General features: G+C 36.1%; 2 protein-coding genes and 1 pseudogene across 2 annotated transcripts; 1 reads left to right on the forward strand and 2 right to left on the reverse strand.

Moving 5' to 3' along the window:
* LOC109826855 lies at nt 709-2,186 on the reverse strand. The gene is made up of 4 exons (XM_020393874.1): nt 2,059-2,186; nt 1,659-1,945; nt 1,359-1,568; nt 709-1,277 (listed from the first exon to the last, which is right to left on the reverse strand). Exons 1-4 carry the CDS (start codon nt 2,184-2,186, stop codon nt 709-711), a joined length of 1,194 nt encoding a protein of 397 aa, XP_020249463.1.
* Nucleotides 11,157-15,615, forward strand: LOC109826857 (annotated as a pseudogene).
* On the reverse strand, nt 15,809-17,294 carry LOC109826858 (serine/threonine-protein kinase OSR1-like). Its single transcript, XM_020393875.1, has 5 exons — nt 17,220-17,294; nt 16,443-16,567; nt 16,310-16,354; nt 16,134-16,215; nt 15,809-15,919 (listed from the first exon to the last, which is right to left on the reverse strand). Exons 1-5 carry the CDS (start codon nt 17,292-17,294, stop codon nt 15,809-15,811), a joined length of 438 nt encoding a protein of 145 aa, XP_020249464.1.

Consider the following 21,667-nt stretch of genomic DNA (forward strand, 5'->3'; position numbering starts at 1 on the left):
AAAAATTGAGTAACTAATATGCATGCATACAAAGCTAAAGGAAAATGGAAGATTCCTAAAAACGGAAAGAGGGAAGTACCTTAAAAATTGACGGAGTTGCTGACATTGAGTATTTCAAAATTTTAGTTTCATGATTTTCACATGTAAATTAAGTGATTATTTTTTTGGTCAATGAAGTAATTTTATTCATTTACCAAATTGAAAAAGTTTTGAACATCAAGATCTCTTCAGAGAGAAAACAAACAAAAAACTTCTAACAACAATTCTATCTAACTTTTACAAAGATAAAATCAAATCTCTATTTTCAGCTGAAATAGGATTGTTCATGTAAATGGTTAAGATATCAATTTTGATATTCCGAACCACTTGAACTGTGCTTCTTGTCTTCTGTTGAAAGAATCTGAGATTCCTCTCCCTCTAGATGCTGTATATGGTCGCCGATATTGCCATCCTCTTCATATTCTGTTTGAAACCATTGCCTCTAAACTTGGTATTAAACCAGTCCATCAGTGTATTCCACTCACAGGCTTGCCATTCAAACTTGAGCCAGTCCATATTAGTTAACCACACTTCTCTTGAGTAAGAACAGGTAAAAAACAGGTGATTCCTGCCTTCCATTGTAGTCGAACACAGATAACATGTATTTGTGTTAATAATACATCTCTTCATCAATCTATCTTGAGTAAGAAGTCTGTTCTGAGACGCAAGTCAAAACAAAAATGCATGCTTTGGGTAGTTCATCTTTCCCCACACTGTACTGAACCATGACACCCTCTGAGTCATTGGGGAGAATTTTTCATAAACTGCAGACAGCTGAATTTTAGATTTCTTATAGCAAGAACTCAGTATTTGTATCAAGTTATCTACTCCTCCCAAAACAACCAGAGCTTTATTCCTGATTTTGATAAGTTGTTTCCAACACCACGAGTCCCCTGTTCTTACATTAACATGCCAGATATCTGAATGTTTTAAGTATTTTCTATGAATCCATTTTACCCACAGCACTTCCATATTGATATGAATATACCATAAGCTTCTTAAAGCTGATGCCAAGTTCCAAATAGAAGCAGAGAATACACCTAAGCCACCTTGTCTTTTTTCGCTGCAAATTTTATCCCATGATACCAACGGAGTTCTAAAAGAATTTTTAGATTTACCCCATAAGAACTTCCTATATAACTCGTCGATCCTCAGGGATACTCTAACAGGAAGTATGAAATTTGATGTCCAAAAGTTTTGAACCATAAGAATCACACTTTTAATCACCTGAATTCTCCCTGCATAGGATAGGTTATTATGCTTTAACTACTTTTGAAACTGGCTTGATATTTTTTCAATAAGAGGATTACAATCCTCACTTGTAAGCCTTTTACAAATCAGAGGTACACCCAGATATCTAAAAAGAATAGTGCCTTCGGTGAAGCCCAGGAAACTGTGAATAGCCTCTTTGACAGAATCATTCACCCCACCATAGTATACAGAACATTTATCCATATTAGCTTCCAAACCAGTGATCTCACTGAAATCTTTAATGCATTGATATAGTTTTTGAACTGAATTCAAGTCCCCTTTGGCAAAGAGAAGCAGAACATCCGTAAAAATAAGATGTAAAATTTTGAGCTTATTACACTGTGGATGATATCTAAACAATCTGTTACCTTTTAAAAGGTCCAATTTTCTCGACAAGTACTCCATGCCCAAAATGAATAGGTATGGGGATAGGGGATCCCTCTGCCTTAATCCTCTCCTTCCTTCAAAATATCCATGAAGTGTACCATTAAGAGAAATAGAGTACTTAGGGGAAGATATGCAAGCCATTATCCATTTAATCATTACTGTAGGAAATCCCAGCCCTTGAAGCATTTCTTTCAAAAAGTCCCAATTGATTATATCAAAAGCTTTTCTAATATCAATATTCATCATGATTCGTGGTGAGATGTTCTTCCTGGTATAATTCTTTATCAAAAGCTTTTCTAATATCAATATTCATCATGATTCGTGGTGAGATGTTCTTCCTGGTATAATTCTTGGCAAGCTCATGAGCCAAGGAAATGTTACATCATGATTCGTGGTGAGATGTTCTTCCTGGTATAATTCTTGGCAAGCTCATGAGCCAAGGAAATGTTACTAGTAATTTGTCTTCCCTTGACAATTGCACTTTGGGCCTCATTCACAATGTACCCCATACTTGGTTTAATTCTAGGTCTGAAATCAGAGGGTGATTTAGGACATTGTACATTTGGTATCAGAGTGATGGAAGTAGAGTTGACCATTCCCAACATTTTCCCATTCTTGAAGAAGTCCAGAATAGCTGATGATACCTCATCCCCAATCACAGGCTAAGCTGATTTGTAGAATGCTACCCCATATCCATTAGGGCCTGGAGCCTTGTTATCATCCATTGAGCCTTGTTATTATCCATTGAGAAGATAGCATTCTTTATTTCTTCTTTCGAAACTAGTCTAGAAAGGAAATTGGTTTATGATTCAGATAAGCATGGCCCAGCTTGAATGACATGGATGTCAGGTGAAAGAGTGACCGTGGATGTCCCCATCAAGCCTTTGAAGTAAGACACCAGTTCATTGGCAATCCCTTCTTGATCAGTTATTCTTTGTCCCGAATTATTATAGAGCACTAACACTTTATTATGATGTCTATTAGATTTTATCATTGAATGGAAAAAATTAGTGCACCTATCCCCTTGAACACTCCATTTAATCCTAACTTTTTGCTGGAAAAAAGAAAGCTCACAATGCTGAAGCTTGTTGAATTTAACTTTACAATCTTTCCTCTTCCATAATGAATTCTGGATTGAGAGAGCTGATCTGGAGGTTTCCTTGAGCTTCATCAAGTGCAAACTTAGCTCTTTGAACTTGCTCATTGATATTGTAATAATGCTTTTTGTTAATGTCTTTAAGAGCTCCTCTTAGTTGCTTAAGCTTCATGCAAACTGAGTACATTTTATACCCATCAATTTTTGTTTGCCAAATTGTAGTAACAGCTGGAAGGAAGCTATCATGCTTTGTCCACATATTAAAGAATTTGAATGGTTTCTTCCCACCTGGACACTCATCATAAAAAGATACCAAAGCAAGAGAATGATCAGAAAAGCTAGGGAGTAAGAATTCAACCTGACTAGAAGTGTACAAGTGAATCCAAGCATCATTCACCAGAGCCTTGTCTAATCTACTCCACACTCTTGAGTCTTGATCTTGTTTGTTATTCCAAGTATAAAAGCAGCCAGTTGTTTTTAGATGATTTAAGTTGCAGTCTTCAATAAAATCTCTAAAATCCTTTGTGTCAGCTTCAGAAAGAATTGAGCCACCCAACTTTTCCTCATTACTGATAATAGTGTTGAAATCACCACATAAGAGCCAAGGTTCATTTCCAGTGGAGAGTTGTAGCATCTTCAATTCCAGCCGCAAATCCTTTCTTGCTTGCATTTGGTTTAAACCATATATTGAAGTAATAACACATTTCATTCTCTCATCCAAGGATTGTACTTTGCAGGTGATACTTTGATCTGATATCTTGATAACTTGAATGTCAAGAATATTTGGATTCCATATAATCCATATCTTAGCTTTTCCATGATTACTGACATTAGATAGCCAGTTCCAGTTTTTTGGAATTTCCTTTGCTACATCCTTCAATCTGCTTTCTCTAATCTTTGTTTTGAGCAAAGCAATGTAGGACATATGATACTGAGATAAGAACAACTTTACTAAATGTTTTTTAGAGGATTTATTTAATCCTCTTACATTCCAGAATAATATATTCATCATTGACCACCCCCATTATCTAATGTAGAGGGATTAATATCCAATATATCTAAGTATGAAAAAGAATTAGTAGGGATAGTGGACTTAATGTGTTTGCCTTTTTGAACATGTACCCACGAGCTATTTGTCTGAGTAGCACCCCCAGATCTGTGAACATTTCCAGTATTAGCTTGTTTGTCATGCACAACAACATGCACAGACATGTGCACAACCCGCTGCCCAGATTTAACTACAGAAGCTTGCAAATCTTCATTCACATGTTCAGTTTTAGGACATCATTGACCTGTTTCAAGTGATGAGTACACCCTTCATATCCAAGAGCCTGCTGATCTGAATTTATTTCAGATTGTAATTTTTCAGGTTCATTTTCTGTAGGCTGAATTTGCACATTTTTAACCTCATCTTCCTGTCTATCAACATTCAGCTTCTGTATATGAGAATCAGGTATTACATTAGCTCTCTCCTTCTCAACATTTCCAGATGTAGGATTTTTCTTAGGAATCCATCTTTGTGCTTTCACTTGTCTCCTGTAGGATTGTGTATCATGCCCTACTAGCTTGCACAAATTACACCATTTAGGCTTTAATTCATATATTACTATCCGTATAATTTGTTTCCCTTTTGGACCTTGAATGATGATTTGATCTAGAAGAGGGGAGGGCATATTAACTTCTACTAGCACTCTTGCATATGCCAAGCGCTGCCTATTTGCTGTTAACCTGTCAATAGCTATGTGACACCCTATAGCACTAACAATCTTACTAATGCTTTTAGCATTCCACAGGTTTAGCCTCAAAGCTAGAAGTTGTATCCATATAGGATATACACAATCCCTTATTTTGTCAATTTCATCTCCATTAGACCAAGGCTTCTGCAAGAGGGGTCTTGAACCAAAGAACCAATGTCCCTTACACAAAATCTCATTCATGTCTTCTTTTTCTTTGAATTTAAACAGAAAAATTCCAGGTTTTAGCAGGCAAACTTCCAGCATTAAATGTTTCCAGACTTTTTGCACATAGGCTTCCATGGCCTTGAATTTGACATTCAGACCTAAAACTTGACCAATTAGAGAAGATTGCCAAACTGAGATATCCTCATTCCATTCATCATCATCAAAAGTTACTATATCCTTGTTTTCAATGGGAACATAGTTCAAATTCATTCTACTTCCAAGTTTCCTATTATCAGCAAACAGGCTAACCCAGCTTTTTCCTATTTTTTTCCCTTGTTTCATTTTTTTGATGATTCTATCGGAGGTATTTCATTATCTTCTTTGGATTTCACTTCAGATAATACATTGGATTCCAAATTTTCTCTGCTTAACACTTCATTATTTCTCTTTTCCGCATTCAATGTAACAGTAACATTCTCATTAACCAGAATCAATTTTTCCCCTGAATCATTTATCGATTTCTGAATCTCATGATTTAAAGAAGAGTTTACAGAATCTTTACCATAATCCATCTCATCTGCCCATGATACCCTTGTAGATCTACTAGAACCAGGAGTGAGAAGACAATCTGATACTCGCTCAAGCTGATCTTTCGGATCTCCTGATATTCTATCTACACACACTCGATCTTGCACAGGAATGGCAGAACTCAGAATTTTCGCCATAGATCTGGACTTCTTCCCCCCTTTTGGACCAGTTGATCCCATTTTAATGAAAACTTCATCATCTTCTTCACTCCGAGCTTCAGGTTGATCCTCTGAAATAGCCGAATTCATCATAGATGTTCTCAATCCGATCTCTAGGATTTTTTTCCCACTAATTTTCTTCTTGTTAGCCATCAAGAACTCAAAAATCTCGGCGGGGGAGCAGAATAGCAGCAAAAAAATCGCCTGCTATCCTGCACGATTCAGGCCGCCCTCTTTTGACACTAATGTTGCAACTAAGTAAAAAATACTAGTAGATAGCATTAAAGCCAATAATCTACATATAAAACAAATTAAGTGATTATTTCCAATCGTAGATGCACGATATTTCCAACATTTATTATAGCTCAGATCAGGATGAAATATTCCTGTCGATCGTCGCACTTAGTTGTATACACTAATTACTAAACAATACCTACTTAATTTTGAAAGCTTGATGCTATCCTATGTACAAGCTTTTTATATATCCCTAGTATAAATAGAATATAAACGCCTAAAAATACATATAATAATTATTTTCCTCAAACGTGTCCTCCAAAACAGTTCGATTGCTTGTCGTCATACGAAATTTTTTTTGTTGAAAAACTAATTTGGTAACTCATTAGTCCTCAAATACGCTCACTAGTACAAAGAAGCTCTACCCCAACGGTTGTAACCGTTGGGGCAAGTAGTATCCCCAACGGTTACGACCGTTGGGGCAGAAAATCCACCCGTTACGGCAACTAGCGTTGGGGCTGAATCAGCCCCAACGGGTGAAAATCTGCACCAACGGTTGTAACCGTTGGTGCAAGTATCAGCACCAACGGTTCCGTTGGTGCAAGTATCAACACCAACGGTTACAACCGTTGGTGCTGATACTTGCACCAACGGTTGTAACCGTTGGTGCTAATCTTTTTCATTTTTTTCAGTTTCATTAATACCTCTTGCCTGCCATGTTTACATAAAATTCATTTCCAACAAAAATATATATATTATATCTGTTCACATCCATAAAGAGTTCAGGCAATCTCAAACAGTCAAACTGTCACAGTATTTTTTTTCTCAACAAAAATATATGTTTGGCAATAACATAATACGTTCAGTTACATACATTCAAAACTATTTCCATATCTAACGGACACATAACATCCAACTGAGACATGCTCTGTTGATGAAAGGGGAGAGACTACTATTTGATTATACAAAATTATAGATAAACATCTTTGCATTTGACATGAGCAAAGTATCCCTTCCAACATTTAAAAGCTCCTTGCACTTATCTCACATAACACACACCACTTGAAAATTAGGGAATATGAGCTACATCATGAGTTCAGTCCCATAAAAGTCGACGACTGGGCTTATTTAACCTCAAGAAGCATCTCAGCCTTGAGTGATATCAGTGCAGAGCATGGCAATCTTCAATACCGCTAGCATTTGCTTCCTCCAAGAAAATGAGACAGTGCTCAGCCTTGTGTCCATTATCTGCTCAGGAGTTTCGTCTCTCTTTGATGCACTATGTACCCACTTCACTAGATCAATCCCTTCACCAAATTGCTCATCAACAGGTAATCTGCTAGTTAAGAGCTCTAACAGTACAACTCCATAGCTATAAACATTTCCTGGAGCAGTCACTTGCATTGTGTATGCGTATTCTGATAATGAAACAATACACATAAACACCATAATGTTGTATCATCTAATTATCCTAAATAGAGTTACAAAAGAAAGATAGGGTAAATTGCATTTACTCTTCCAAAATTGAAAGCTTTTCCTCTACACGTTTCTCCTCAAGTCCACAAAAATGCTCCTATAACCAGCATTAGGCACCTGCAAGTATACAAACAAGCTCCTATAACCAGCAATAGCCATCAAAGCATACAAGAAAATGTGTCTCACCTACACGCAAGCCATCAAAGTATACAAACAAGATCCTATAACCAGCATTAGCCATCAAAGTATACAAACAAGCTGGATATATGATTGAATTGAACACGATATCATCATAGCCGCAAATCCATACGTGACCAATCACCATCACCGCAAATCCATAAAAAACGACCAACAGACAAGTTCCCAAGAACCATTTAGGAAAATAGTATGCAAACCTCTCTACACAAAGCAGTTGAAACTTGTTTTATAATCTAATAGACAAAAATCAGCTGATATAGACAAGACAAGCTGATATGGGGGGTTCTACAAAGTTCCAATACACATGTCCGACAAGTTCCCAACACAACCTAATTTCATGACAGACGTATTCTCGCTACATAGCTTATACTGGATTAAATTGCCCTATGATTTGGCTATCAGGCATGATGGTATATAAAATAAGAAATGACAAAATGTGCAATAGTTCCGGTATATTCCGTAACTCGATGATAAAAGAGAGTACACTAGGAATACAGACATGAAGTGTTAAATGACAAGGATAGCCAGTTCATGCCACATCTGAAAAGTATCTTAGAATTATAGTTTTATTTAGAAAAATGATAAAACTAATAAGTAAACAACATGAGAATGTTTTTAAATTGCAGGAAACAAACCAATACATAATCAATATGTTCGTCAAGCTGAGAAGAACATCGAGTAAACCTTTAGATTACCTTACACTGTATGATTCTTCCAGCACAGGATGGACAATCAACTCAGGGCTGTAGCCTTTTATCACCGGTGAAACATCTTTTGTACAGAAAACATGTGATAAATCTGCACCCTGTGCAAGAAAGGCAGAATTCTTAAAATTCAACATAGACCAAGATATGAATATCTTTTAAGTATGAAGTATGAACGTACTAAAACAAACATGGAGTATAATGAAATGTAACAGAAGAGGCATTACTAACAATTTTTAGGGCGGATATAGCAGCGAAATATGGTGCACTAATATATTCACGACATCCACCAGTAACTGCTATCTTTCCTGAATAAAATTCAAAAATATAAAAAAGCAGTTAACTTTCATTTGATGAAACATAACAATTGCAATAATTGTTTTTATGGAAATGGTTGGAGAGATGGACTACAAGGAAGATTCGGGCAACCGCACAAGTTTTTTTCCATATCCAATGTCGATTCTTGTAATGCTCAGTATATAGGTTTGATTCGGGCAACCGCACAAGTTTTTTTCCATATCCAATGTCGATTCTTGTAATGCTCAGTATATAGGTTTTAGGTAGTGAAACCTACAAAGAAATAAAATAACAAATAAAAGAAACCTGTAACCAATTGCTTTCTAAAAAATGTGTTTTGTACAAAAATAAAAGGAGAAGAAGATGTATGCTTCTTATGTATAAATGAAAGGATAATTTCCTGATATCATCACATCATTGGACTTTGTAGTATCTTCAGAATTAGTAGATATATGAATATTTCACATCCTTAACAGTTTCAACTTTCAAGCAAAAGAATTCATGAAGGTAGTAAATCTAATAAGAGAATGAATATATTTAAGCGTAGTATATTCATGAAGGTAGGAAACATAATTAGAGAATGAGAAGCCTTTTTCTTCTTTTATTGAATTATTTATCACCCATCACTTACAAGATATGCATGGAAAGTTTCACACATAAGAAACGTTCTGTATTTAAAGAAGTTCTTATCAAGATATTTTTCTTCATTAAAAAGAGGATGGCACAAAGATTTTATATACCCAGTCACTTGTAAACCAAGCCTTTCTTCTTCACACAACTTTTCATGGGTTCATATAACATTGGACCAATTAGACAGCAGAAAATGAGAATGTAGAACATTAACTTCACCAAGAAATGTGAGGTGGTACAGCGCAGAAGTTAGTTGAGTACAGCAAGTAACCTCAAATACAACCTAATAAGGTGCAAGCTTTTTTCATCGGAACAACGTGTACCAATTATGAAACCAATTAAACAAAGAACAAGCACAGTTAATTCAATTTCCCAACTATAATATCACTGATTTTCACGCATTTGACTCAATTGAGCAACTAAAAAAAATACCATCCTACAGGATAATTGGAAGGAATAAGAGGAAGAAACCCACACAATCCACGGGAGGCAATGGATTGTCAAAAAAGCAGGTCTGTATATAATTCCAACCTCAAAGCAATTGAGTAAAGAAAAAGGAAAGCAATCAAATGGGCACCACAAAATATCAGTCTTTCAAGATTCATAGCATGAAGGAGATGAAGAGGGCCATAAATTCATTAAGTATCCAGAAGGGGAACTTTTTATAATAGCAGACAAAGATCGAAGCTGAAGCAACAAAACTCAAACCCATTCCCGTTGCTTTCTCAAAAATCATAATTCACAGAAGAGGTAAAAAGAAAGGAAATGTAGCAGCTGAGTAAACTAGGGCTTTTAGAGTATGTTTTTGAAGGAAAGGGGGGATTAGAGTTAGGGTTTTCACCGAAGAGGAGGGAGCGTCGGCGACGGCGATGACGATGACGACGACGACGACGAGAGGAGCTCAAATCAGAGGAGGATCTCGAATCAGGGAAGAGAGCTCCGATAATGATTAACTAGGGCTTTTAGGGAGAGAATAAGCAGCGAGAGAGCACCGACGACGACGCCGACGACACCGAGAGGAGGGCGGTGTTGGCTTTGGCGAGAGGGAGGGAGGCAGAGAGGGAGAGAGATCGAATTTTGTTAATTTGGGGTAAAGCAAAATTTGGGGGTGTGGGGCGGGCTCCCTCCATTTTTTTGGGAAAAACACGAATTGCGCCAACGGGGGAAACCGTTGGTGCTAAGAAAATTAGCCCCAACGGTTCCTACCACCCGTTGGGACTGCACCTGTTTGTACTAGTGGCTAGAATTTTTCCATAAGGAGGCAGTTTGGCAAAGAGGTTTTAAGGCTAAAATTTGGTTAAATTTTAGCCAAACACAAATCATCTAAAAATTAGACCAGAATCACTCTTAACTTAAGTTTAAAGAATTGTCAAACATACCCTAAGGTTGAAGACCGGTTCAATGTTGCGTAAAGTGTGGCCATGAGTTTCTCTTCTCAACCATAAAATTATTTTATAGTGCGCGCATGACATTATAGTTATTAATCTTTTATAATGAAATTGGTACTGAGAGGCTAGGGTTTAACCCCACGTTATACATTAAGACGATGTTAGTGACGATTGAAGGTATCTAATATTCAACAAGAGGATAAGATACCATGGTGAGCAAAGAATAAAGTTTAGGGTTTAAATAAGAAAGATTTGAGAAGATGTGTCATTGCTACCGTTAGCCTAATATTTTCCTTAATCATGATGACCAGTGTTTTTTTCGGTGACCTCCGAGTTTCTCCCACTACAAAGGAGCACAAATCTATTAATTTCCCCGAAATGTTTCGTTGCGCAAAAGTAGTATACTTTGCGATATAGTGGGCAAATATAATAAGTTTGTAGTACGCTCTACCTTGCATGTGTTTTTGGTCTCAAACAAGACAACGTTTTATAATTGGGCTTGTTCATTATTAGTCCCTTAAATCTTTTAATATTTTACAATTTGTACCTTATATCATTCAAAATTGCCTTTAGGCCCCTCAATTCTTATATCCCTCGGCCCTCGTCATAGCCTTGGAGTTTTTGTGCAGTGACATGCATCGAAGCAATCTAATTTCAATTCCTACCGATCACTAATTTAAAATGGATTTCAAATAATTGCAGAGTTCTTTGTTATACAAAAAGGATCAACTAGAAACATCTTATATTTTATTTGTTATCTTTCAAGCATCCGATGCTTTCTTTTGGGGGAAAAAAATCTCTACCGCTCCATGCGCAAGTATCTCCTGCAGACATTAGGTTCACATTTGATTTTTCTTTTGACTAACATACTCAAATTCTATTGCTCAAAAGAAATCCCACCCATCTAATTAGTAGGCCCCACTCCTCAATCCCTCTCTATATAAAGCCCCCTCCCTCCCAGCCAGCCTATTCCTCGGACATATACCCTCGCCAAAGACTCATCCCCGACGAGATTTTTCGATACGCGCAACCAAATAAACTGGCGACGTTCCGTCTCTCATCTTGCAAAGCTCCTCCTGTTTACCATCCCACTGCCGCCACATTCCACGCTACCAACCATGTGGGTACACCCGTCTGCCCGCGCCCCTCTCTGGCGCCGCAACCCGCCGCCCTCTCAACCACCGGCTCGCTCCTCACTCCGGCGAATCCAACCCCAGTCGACGTTCCCTGCCGGCTGGTCCGGCCGCTTGTGGGCCCGACCCTCTGCTCAACCGACCCCACATACCGCAAGTTCGCGCTGCCGCCACCGGCGACGGCGGGTCGTCCGCCCTCCAATGGCTCCGGCCGCCGGCGCCGCACACATGCCCCCGCCACCCTCTGCGAGTTCACCCTCAACGGGCACGACGGCCTCGACTGTTTCTACGGACGTCAGCCTGGTCGACGGCTAACAAACCTACGACTGGTCGTCCCGCCAAAGCGGTCGGGTAATTGTAGCCCGACGGGCTGCCTAGCGGATGCTCAACGCGCTGTCCCGTTGGAAGCTTAAGGTGACCCAATTTCTGGTGGGTTCCACGGGTTCGGGTCCCGGTTTCTGGCTCTGCTCTGGCTTGGCTCTGACTGTGGCTCGGTAGCGTGCAAGAGCGCGTGCGAAGCATACGGTACGGAGCAGTATTGTTGTAGCGGGGCGTATGGGAACCCGAATACGTGTAGGCCTACGGCGTACTCGCAGCTGTTTAAGAACGCGTGCCCGAGGGCGTATAGCTACGCGTACGATGACGCCACCTCGACCTTCACCTGCAGTGACGCTAATTATGACATCATTTTTTGTCCTAGGCCAACCAGGTAACAATAAAATTAATTAGCTGATAATTAATTCGTCTAAATCAATTTACAAAGGATTATATTTACTTTGCAGTGAGAAGTCGTGGGAGAACAACGGTAACGGCAATGCGAATCCGCAGAAAAATAAGTCTTGGGAGCATCTCCTTATTTTATGGAGCTCCAACAAGCTCCTAGTTAGGAGCTCTAACAATATCAAAAACCCCTCTTCTATCAAAAAACCTATCAAAAAAACCTCTCTTCTATCAAAAAACCTCTCTTCTATTGCAAAGATAAAAAAACAAGGAGTTTTTTGTAAAAAAAAATGTTTTTTAATTGCTTGAGAGCTCCCAAGCGCTCCACAAATTTGTGGAGCGCTTGGGAGCTCTCAAGCAATTAAAAAACATTTTTTTTTACAAAAAACTCCTTGTTTTTTTATCTTTGCAATAGAAGAGAGGTTTTTTGATAGAAGAGAGGTTTTTTTGATAGGTTTTTTGATAGAAGAGGGGTTTTTGATATTGTTAGAGTTTCTAACTAGGAGCTTGTTGGAGCTCCATAAAATAAGGAGATGCTCCCAAGGCTTATTTTTATAATTTTTTATACCAAAATGCTTAAGAGCTCTTGAGAGCTTGCTGACTAGGACTCCCAACTGAGAGCTTGCTGGACTTGCTCTAAGAGGTACACTTTTTTTTTTAATGTTAGGTGTGGAAAGGAGTGATAAGAGATAAAAAAATAGCCGTATGTTTTTGTTCTCCTTATCATATTATTGGAATCTATTATCCAACACTCTGTGTCATTAACTCGATTAACTAATTATTATTCTATTATCCAACACTCTGTGTGAATGAGGTCTTGGTAGATTCTAATTAAATTTATTGCTTAATTTTACTCAATTAGAGCTATACAATCTTTTTGCCATTAATTCGGACAAAGTTCTTATTGGCATAGATGAGGTGGTTTTGTTTAATAATCACCTTCACTTTGACCTGTCAATGCTGTCACCTTAACGTTAATAATGCATTGAAGAGGGACCAAAAATAGTCGCCCTTCATCACATTTGATTACTAGATAGTGAGGACTTAACTCTTTAATATCCATGCAGCTCTACCTCGCACTGACGAAAAGCAATATCAGTTTTTAGCAAAGTTTTGTTCTATCTTTAATCATGACAAAGCTAATAAAAATTAGTAATGCAAGCATGACAAATGTCAGAACGGTTATGATCTGGATAACAGTAATTTATATAAGTGTCATGTCAGCAACATATAAACGAAGTCCATTGAGTGATACACTTGCTAGAATTGTTCTAAATAATATGAAATATTTTTTACTGATTCCTTTAATGACTGAACTCATTAAGTACATGCAACATGGGGAGGCTTTTCGCCAATCTTTAGTACAAAAATTAAGTTTATGCAACTTGAGCATTCATCCAAAAAAAAAAAAGAAAAAAAGAATTGTAACAGTCTTAGGTGGACGACTTTAGTCAATAGCAACCCTATCAGAACCATCACTAAAGGAGTGAAGTAATTTATTTCATAGATAGGACAACTCAAATTCCAAAAGTAACACGCTAACCACCCGTAAATGGTTCACATCACCCTATTTTTATGGTGTATACTCTCATAGAATTTTCACTCAATTTTGATCGTGAGAGCTGATACATGATCCGGATAAAGGTCTATACTTATAAACTGAAAGAATAAAAATTAATGGGCCCACCAAAAGCACTACTTTTATTAGAGGCCCACTGAACAAGTAACCACACAAATTAAACCAATTTGCACTTTTGAGAAAATTGTGTCTAGGCCCCAAAAAACTAAAGGGGATGTGACCTAGCCCCTCAATGTTTTTCCTTTACTCTTTAACTTCAAAAACCCAAAAAATATGTTCAGCCCCCTTTTCACACTCTCCCATGTATTCAGCCCAAACAATTCCGAAAATACCCTTCCCTTTTCTTCCTCTTCTTCTCCTCCTCCTCTGTGGCTTTCTCCTCCTCTCAATCTCTTCCCCCTCCTCTGTGGATTCATATTCTCTGCAGCCACCAACGCAGACGCCGATCTACTCTTCCTCACCTCCTCGAGCACGAAGAACTCCCGACAATCACCGGCGCCGTCTCGTTCCGATCGGATATCAAGTGGAGGTCCGATCCAACGACATCGGATCTCAAGTGGAGGTCTGATCCAATGACATCAAATAATTAACATCTCGTTCTGGTCAATAAAGAACTACCCTATGTTATTTCTGTTGCCTTGTCTTATCATGTTTCTGTGGTTCTCGTCTTCTTGTTACAAATCATGAACGACTTCTATTCATTTGACGTGATTATTCCTACTAATATTTATGGCTTTGCTAAAGTTTGCCTATTGATCAATGAGACAGTGGACATGCCAAATTGCATAGCTTGTTTAGATATTTAATTATGCAAGGTTGTGGATTAGGATCTTACCGCTGCTTGCATATCTTTCACTACCTTAAATTATTTTCCTTATGTAGTGCCTATTTTTATCTTTTTTTTATATGAAGTCCTGTTGTCTCTTTTTCATTGCTTTCAACATTGCTCTTTCCATGTCATTTCCTGAGGCTTAGATTTTGCTTTTTTTATTTTAAATATGTAACTTCATGATGTTGAATGAAATCGTTTGTCACTTCAATACCAAATTCCTTGTGTTGCCTCCTTTGTTCCTCTTTATACTCATGTTTATGCCTAAGTTGTATTCTATTGATATGAAGATCTGTTATGCTCACTGCCTAGTGCAATGTTTTGTTTAGCTTTTGGTATCTAAATCAAATTAGTCATACTGAATAGATATATCAGGGAGCATTTATCTTTAAGAAGTGTGATTATGTGTAAAGGTTGAGCTTTTGAATCACTACAAGAAATTACATATTTAACGAAGGGATTTCCCTTCGTTAAAGAGCTGAAAACCTTCGTTATTGTATGCTAACGACGGGGAAAAAATCCCTTCGTCACCCGTTGTTGAAGCCCTCTTCGCTAAAGGGTCACGAAGGGATATACTACCCGTCGTTATAGAGTCTATAACGACGGAACATATTACCATCGTTAATATTTACGACCCCGTCGTTATAGAGTCTATAACGACGGAACATATTACCATCGTTAATATTTACGACGGTAATTATCACTGTCGTTACCATCAGTGACGGGATTTTTTCCCGTCATTACCATCAGTGACGGGATATTTTTCCGTCATTATCATTAGTTACGGGGATATTTTTCCCGTCGTTGAAGACTAATTAATGACGGTTGGATACCGTCGTAAAAGTCTTCATAATGGGTAATTAGTAACCCATCAACGACGGTGTTTTCCCTTCGTTGATGAACAAAATACGGTTTATAAAACCGTCATTGTAGACTACAAATTTATAATATACATTAATAACATTTTTTTCCATTCATAGGCAACTATCATATTATTCTCAACCTGACACTAAGATTAACAACACAAATATATTAAAAATACCCAATATTGAATAAAAGGGAAAATAAAATTCTATTCATTAATAACATCAATAAATAAAATTCCACCATCCTCAAATATTCAATACTAATAAATCTTAATTATTAAGTAAAAATCATATTTTTTAGTGCAAGTAGTCAATCATAAAAAAGCTTTTCCAATCAGGACATTGCTTTACAAAATGTACAAAATGGGAGATGAACCTTCGAAAACTTCTTGTCTTTTCTAGATTCAAGAGACGGGGGAGCATTATTCAAGGTCATGAGAAAGACCTGCAAAATAAATTTTTTCAGAGAACGCATCACTGAAAACATGATGCATAACAGAAAGTAACATTCTTGCATAGCTTTCCAGATATTCATATTTTAGGTGAAAATCAATGAACCAAAGTCATTAGCTAATTGTACCAAAATCCTCTTGCCTTTTGGAACTAAGTTCAAATGCAAATGGAAAACACAAGGAAGAAAACTCAGATTACTATAATACCTTTATAGGCGGTCGAGAGGAAAAAGGAGCATGCCCATGAGCAAGCTCCAATGTCGTAATTCCAAAAGACCAGATATCCACCCTGCAGTTTGTTACGAAATATTCTGTGAGATCTGGGATCTACAAAATGAACTAAACTAAACAAGATAAACAGCGAAAGAAGTCACAGAACCTACTTGAAATCATAACCATATCGTTGCTCCATCACTTCAGGTGCCATCCTAGAAAAAGAAGATAAAAAAAAATCAGATGTCACTATCTGCAAAACTAGTATTATGTAACCATGCTAAAAATTTTCAAATGACGCACCAGCAAGGAGTTCCAACTAAGGTATTCCATGTACGCTGCCTATCACCCGAATCAAAAAGGCAAGCGGAAACACCAAAATCTCCGAGCTTCACTCCTCCATGTGTATCAACTAAGATATTACCAGCCTACAAAATATATTAAAGTTAGAAAGCTGTCTGCATCATTAATAAGGTAAAATGGAATTAAAACCTAAGATGATGAAATACAGTCAGAGTCAGCATAAGACAATCTAGACGAAAGGAAGTAAGAATACCAATTTTCTTACTTTTAGTACAAGACTCATTCCAGGTCTCAAGCAAATAGCAATTGGAATAAAATGATTCCAGCTAAAAGAAGTAATCGCTTCAAGGGTATTACATGATAATCAATAAAAGAGCACTAATAGAATATGATGAGAGAAGTGGATATGAAATTAAGACAAATTATATAATATATATGTTTGAGAATCAGCGTTTTGGTGCCAAAAAATGTATTATAGTAGAACACAGAATCCATCAAAGAAACAAGCACATGTTACTCTGCCTAGAACCACAGATGTGACATTTCAAGTGGAACAAATTCATACAAATCATCGTTAAAACTTGAACATGTTTTACTGCTTGACAACCAGTTAGAGACACCCTAATGAGTGGCAATTTATAATACTAGCTTCATGGCTTCAAAAAATAAAGGATGAGCATAGGTTATTAATTCGTCAAATAATTTTGTGCCTAAACATAGCAAATATAAACAATATCAGAGACATGTATAAATACAGATAATTATGTTCACACTTACATTTTCTCTTGTCCTTAGGCTTCCTCCCAAAACTGTTTTTATTCTACCAAGCAACCCTCCATCAGAATAAGCCATTAGAATCAAAATTCACATGAAGATGCAAAATGATCAATTACCTTTGCATTGTTGAGCCTCGGTAGCAGCTCCTTATCAATGCGATTGTCTTCTGGTGCCCTACACAAAGCTCAAGATACACTATAAGTTCTAAAACAAACTAAAAGAAATTAATCTAATGAAGATGACTGCAATATGCGACAAGAAAGTACTTTTTGCTCACAACTTTTTTTGCTAGCTTCCTGTGTGGTTTAAACTTAATAGAAATATTTGAATAACATAGTTTAGTGTAATGATATGTTGATTTAATTTTAAAATTTTTATATAACCAATATATTTAATGTAATTATGCATTTTAGAAGCTTTATAACAATATTTATTTGATAATATTTATATAGATATTTCCACCGTATATCAAGAAAGATTTTTGACATCGATATTTACGGTCAAGAAAAAAACAGAAACAAAACTGCAACCACAAAGAAGTAAATATCTTCATTGCTAATTACCATCAGATAACTTGTCCAATTAAAGATAATTGCAAAGTGAAAATTATGTCAAGTAATGAACACAGACTATTTTACTATCTACAAAAATGCAAATTCTAAGAAGAATAAACCTCTTGATATTGGGAAAACAGCTAAGAGATTTACAAAGTAGAATGCTAAAATAGTAATTAGGTGAATAACAAATACAATTTGCATGCAAAAATTTTATGAGGTCTGGTTATAAATGGAGAGTAAATTTACAGACCAAACTTTTTAAATACAGTTGAAAAGATCCATACAAAGTTAATTTATTAGACAGCAGAGTCTTAAATCTGTCACTCATGAACATATTAACTTAAAGAGATATTTCTATGTATATAACGCAACAAGTCTCGATGCAAAGGGGGGGAGAAATGTTTCATAATTTTGTCACTTAAGCACCAAATCCTCATTGGTGATTTAACTAATGAATTTACATTCCTGAGTCAATTTTCTTACTTCTTTCTACTTTAAAACAGAGTGCTTCTAATTTCTTCTCCCCCTAAAGCAACCACTGACTAGAAGACCTTTTTATATCGTCGTCCATTTTGGTGGTTAGGACCTGATAATTGTTCTGTATAAACTAGTTTTTTTAACCATTCAATCAAAAAAGGATGTGAGCCCTTCCAAGTCTTGCTTAATTAAACTCAAGGAAAAATGAATTTATAGGAGACAGTAAACCATGCAAATCACATATATTATTCTAGCTAATAGACTATTCAAACTTGAAAAAAAAAGCATAATTACATTGCACAAATCCTGGTCGTTTTGCACTTGCATTATAAAAGTCACCCCTTTATTCAATGGAAACTTCTAAACAATCCACAAACTATAAAAGTCAAAGAAAATATCACAAATATCAACCTTTTATGATGCCCAGATTACTTCTATTTAACTATGAAGATGACTGCAATATTTCTATGTAACTATGTTATCACCTGCTAACTATATCTTTCAATTCTCCTTCGAAGTCTCATCAAGCATCTTATGTACTACTAATTTCAGCAGCAAACGGATGTAAAATAGCAGAATCACAAGGACGAACTGAGAGGATAAGGAGAACCATTGAACTGAGCTTAGAAACAAGGTGGCTTTTGGAATCAAATGCATAAGCATAATACATCTGAAAATACCCCAATTAGGGTTAGGGTTTTGAGGTAGAGGACTTACAAGTCAGGCGTCAAGCGAAAATGAGGAGCATGAGAGGCAGTGAGGTCTGATTTGGGGAGGAAGAACTACGATTTTTTAGGGGCACTCGGCGGCAAACTGCAGGGTCGACGACGGTGGCGAACTGTAGGGCTCGATAACGACAGAGACCTCTAACGACGGCGGCGACCTCCGACGGTAGCGTGGGGGGGGGGGGGGGAAGATGAATTGAAGGCGCACGGGCGATTGGGGTTTTTTGATGAGAGAGAGAGAACGAGGTTTTGGGTGGATTGCGTTGGTTTTTTCTTTTGATTTTAACGAAAATAATTGGGGGGTAGTTCCCTCTGTTGTGTGTATATGCAAAAAAAAAAATTGTTAGGCTAATTTCAGTCCTATTATGGTTAGGAGTGTCATCAATTAAGATATAGATCCCCTTCATATTTAAAGAGACCTAATAACGACGGTATTAGGATCAAATTAATGAAGGGACTTGAAATCCGTTATCACATCTCACGTCATTCTTTTAATATTTGTAATCACTCGACGAAGGATTTAAAACCCGTCGTTATTATATACACATTAATGACGGTCAACTGGTCCCTTTACTAATTTTGGTCGTTAAATACCGGATTTCTTGTAGTGAATGTTTTATGAGCTTTGGGAATTCAAGTATGAGTTGTTGTGATAAGAACAGAGAGGGTGAGGAGATTAAGCTGCAGGTGTTCAACGTGAGGCCTTAAGGAGAATCACTAGCAGGAATCTCAATGACCTACCTCTTGATGGGTTCGATTAAACCTCCATCCTCAGCCAGTGCTGCGAGATGCCGATTGGGTTCGTCGCATTGCCCGTTAGCATCGCGGGCCTGCTGGTTTTGGATGGTAAGACTTACTACGTACCGATGGCCATGACCGAATGATGTTTGGTTGCGAGCATGAACAGAGGGTGCAAGGCCATCGGGGAGTCAGGTGGGGTCCAGAGTGTGGTTTGGATGTACTTAGATCAAAATTTAATGAAATGTATTGTGTCTATTTAGTGATTAATTTTAGTGTAATTTATTGTGATTGTATCTGAAATGTATTGTGGTTATCATGTGAATATGTATAAGTTCATTCAAATAGAACTTGATGTGCATAATAAACTAAATATTATATATAAATTATGTGTATCAAAACCTGAATATTACGGTACATAATATGTACATAATCTGGAGGTTATTGAGTACATATATATTTACAGATTATGTACATCATCTTCAAGTTGCGATACACTATTAAATCTCATAATATGTTAACTTTCACTATTACATGTTAACTTTCATCATTATATGTTAACTCTCCTCGTAACATGTTAATTTTTAGCTGAACATGTTAAATTTTATCACAATATGTTAACTTTCACTGTTACATGTTAACTTTTATCATAATATGTACATAATCTATATATATTATGTACACAATAACCTCAAGATTATGTGTACATATTTACATGACAACCATAATACATTTCACATATAATCACAATAAATTACACCAAAATTAATCACTAAATACACACAATAATTTCATTAAATTTTGATCTAAGTACAACCAAACCACAGTTCTCTTTCCTCCACGGTAACCTTTCATCCTATAGAACAATAAATAAAATAAAAGCATCATCTTACATAAATCTCTTAGCATTACAAAAATAATCACAAACCAGTACAACTACGTGCAGATAGATCCCATCACAAATCAAAATATAGTTTCTTTGAGCTCAGGAAACTTATTTGTACATATAATCTTGAAATGTATTACGGATGTCATGTGAATATGTACACATTATCTTGAAATGTATTGCGGATGTCATGTGAATATGTACACATAATCTTGAAATGTATTGCGGATGTCATGTGAATATGTACACATAATCTTGAGGTTATTGTGTACATAATATATATAGATTATGTACATAATCTTCAAGTTACGATACACTATTAAATCTCATAATATATTAACTTTCACTATTACATGTTAACTTTCATAATAATATGTTAACTTTCATCATTATATGTTAACTCTCCTCGTAACATGTTAACTTTCAGCTAAACATGTTAATTTTCATCATTCATCATAATATGTTAACTTTTACTATTACATGTTAACTTTCATAATAATATATTAATCTTCTTCATAACAAGTTTTTTTAACTAAAATTCGATGTGTTTGAAAGATTAAAAGTTCTAACTGAAATGTTAACATGTTCAGCTAAAAGTTAACATGTTACGAAGAAAATTAACATATTATGATAAAAGATAACATGTAATAGTGAATGTTAACATATTATGATGAAAGTTAAAATGTTACGAAGAAAGTTAACATGTTACGAAGAAAGTTTGCATAATATGGTGAAAATTAACATGTAATAGTGAAGGTTAACATATTATGATGAAAAGTTAATATGTTCAGCTAAAAGTTAACATATTGTTATGAAAGTTACTGTAAAACCCTAAAAATTTGTGATATATATATATATATACATATATATATATATATAGATATATATATATATATATATATATATATATATATATATATATATATATATATATATATATATATACATATATATATATACATACATATATATATATATATATATATATATATATATATATATATATATATATATATATATATATATATATATATATATATACATATATATATACATACATACATA

The sequence above is a fragment of the Asparagus officinalis genome, chromosome 10 (genome assembly GCF_001876935.1).
Source record: "Asparagus officinalis chromosome 10, Aspof.V1, whole genome shotgun sequence".
Lineage (NCBI taxonomy): Eukaryota > Viridiplantae > Streptophyta > Magnoliopsida > Asparagales > Asparagaceae > Asparagus > Asparagus officinalis.

Coding starts and splice junctions, on each gene's coding strand:
- LOC109826855 (XM_020393874.1), bottom strand. CDS start 2,186: ATGGGGTACATTGTGAATGAGGCCCAAAGTGCAATTGTCAAGGGAAGA. Junction 1,946..2,058: donor ATCTCACCACGAATCATGAT/GTAACATTTCCT, acceptor GAATTATACCAG/GAAGAACATCTCACCACGAA. Junction 1,278..1,358: donor GATTTGTAAAAGGCTTACAA/GTGAGGATTGTA, acceptor TATCCTATGCAG/GGAGAATTCAGGTGATTAAA.
- LOC109826858 (XM_020393875.1), bottom strand. CDS start 17,294: ATGGCTTATTCTGATGGAGGGTTGCTTGGTAGAATAAAAACAGTTTTG. Junction 16,216..16,309: donor CGATATGGTTATGATTTCAA/GTAGGTTCTGTG, acceptor AACAAACTGCAG/GGTGGATATCTGGTCTTTTG. Junction 15,920..16,133: donor CCTCTCGACCGCCTATAAAG/GTATTATAGTAA, acceptor TTTATTTTGCAG/GTCTTTCTCATGACCTTGAA.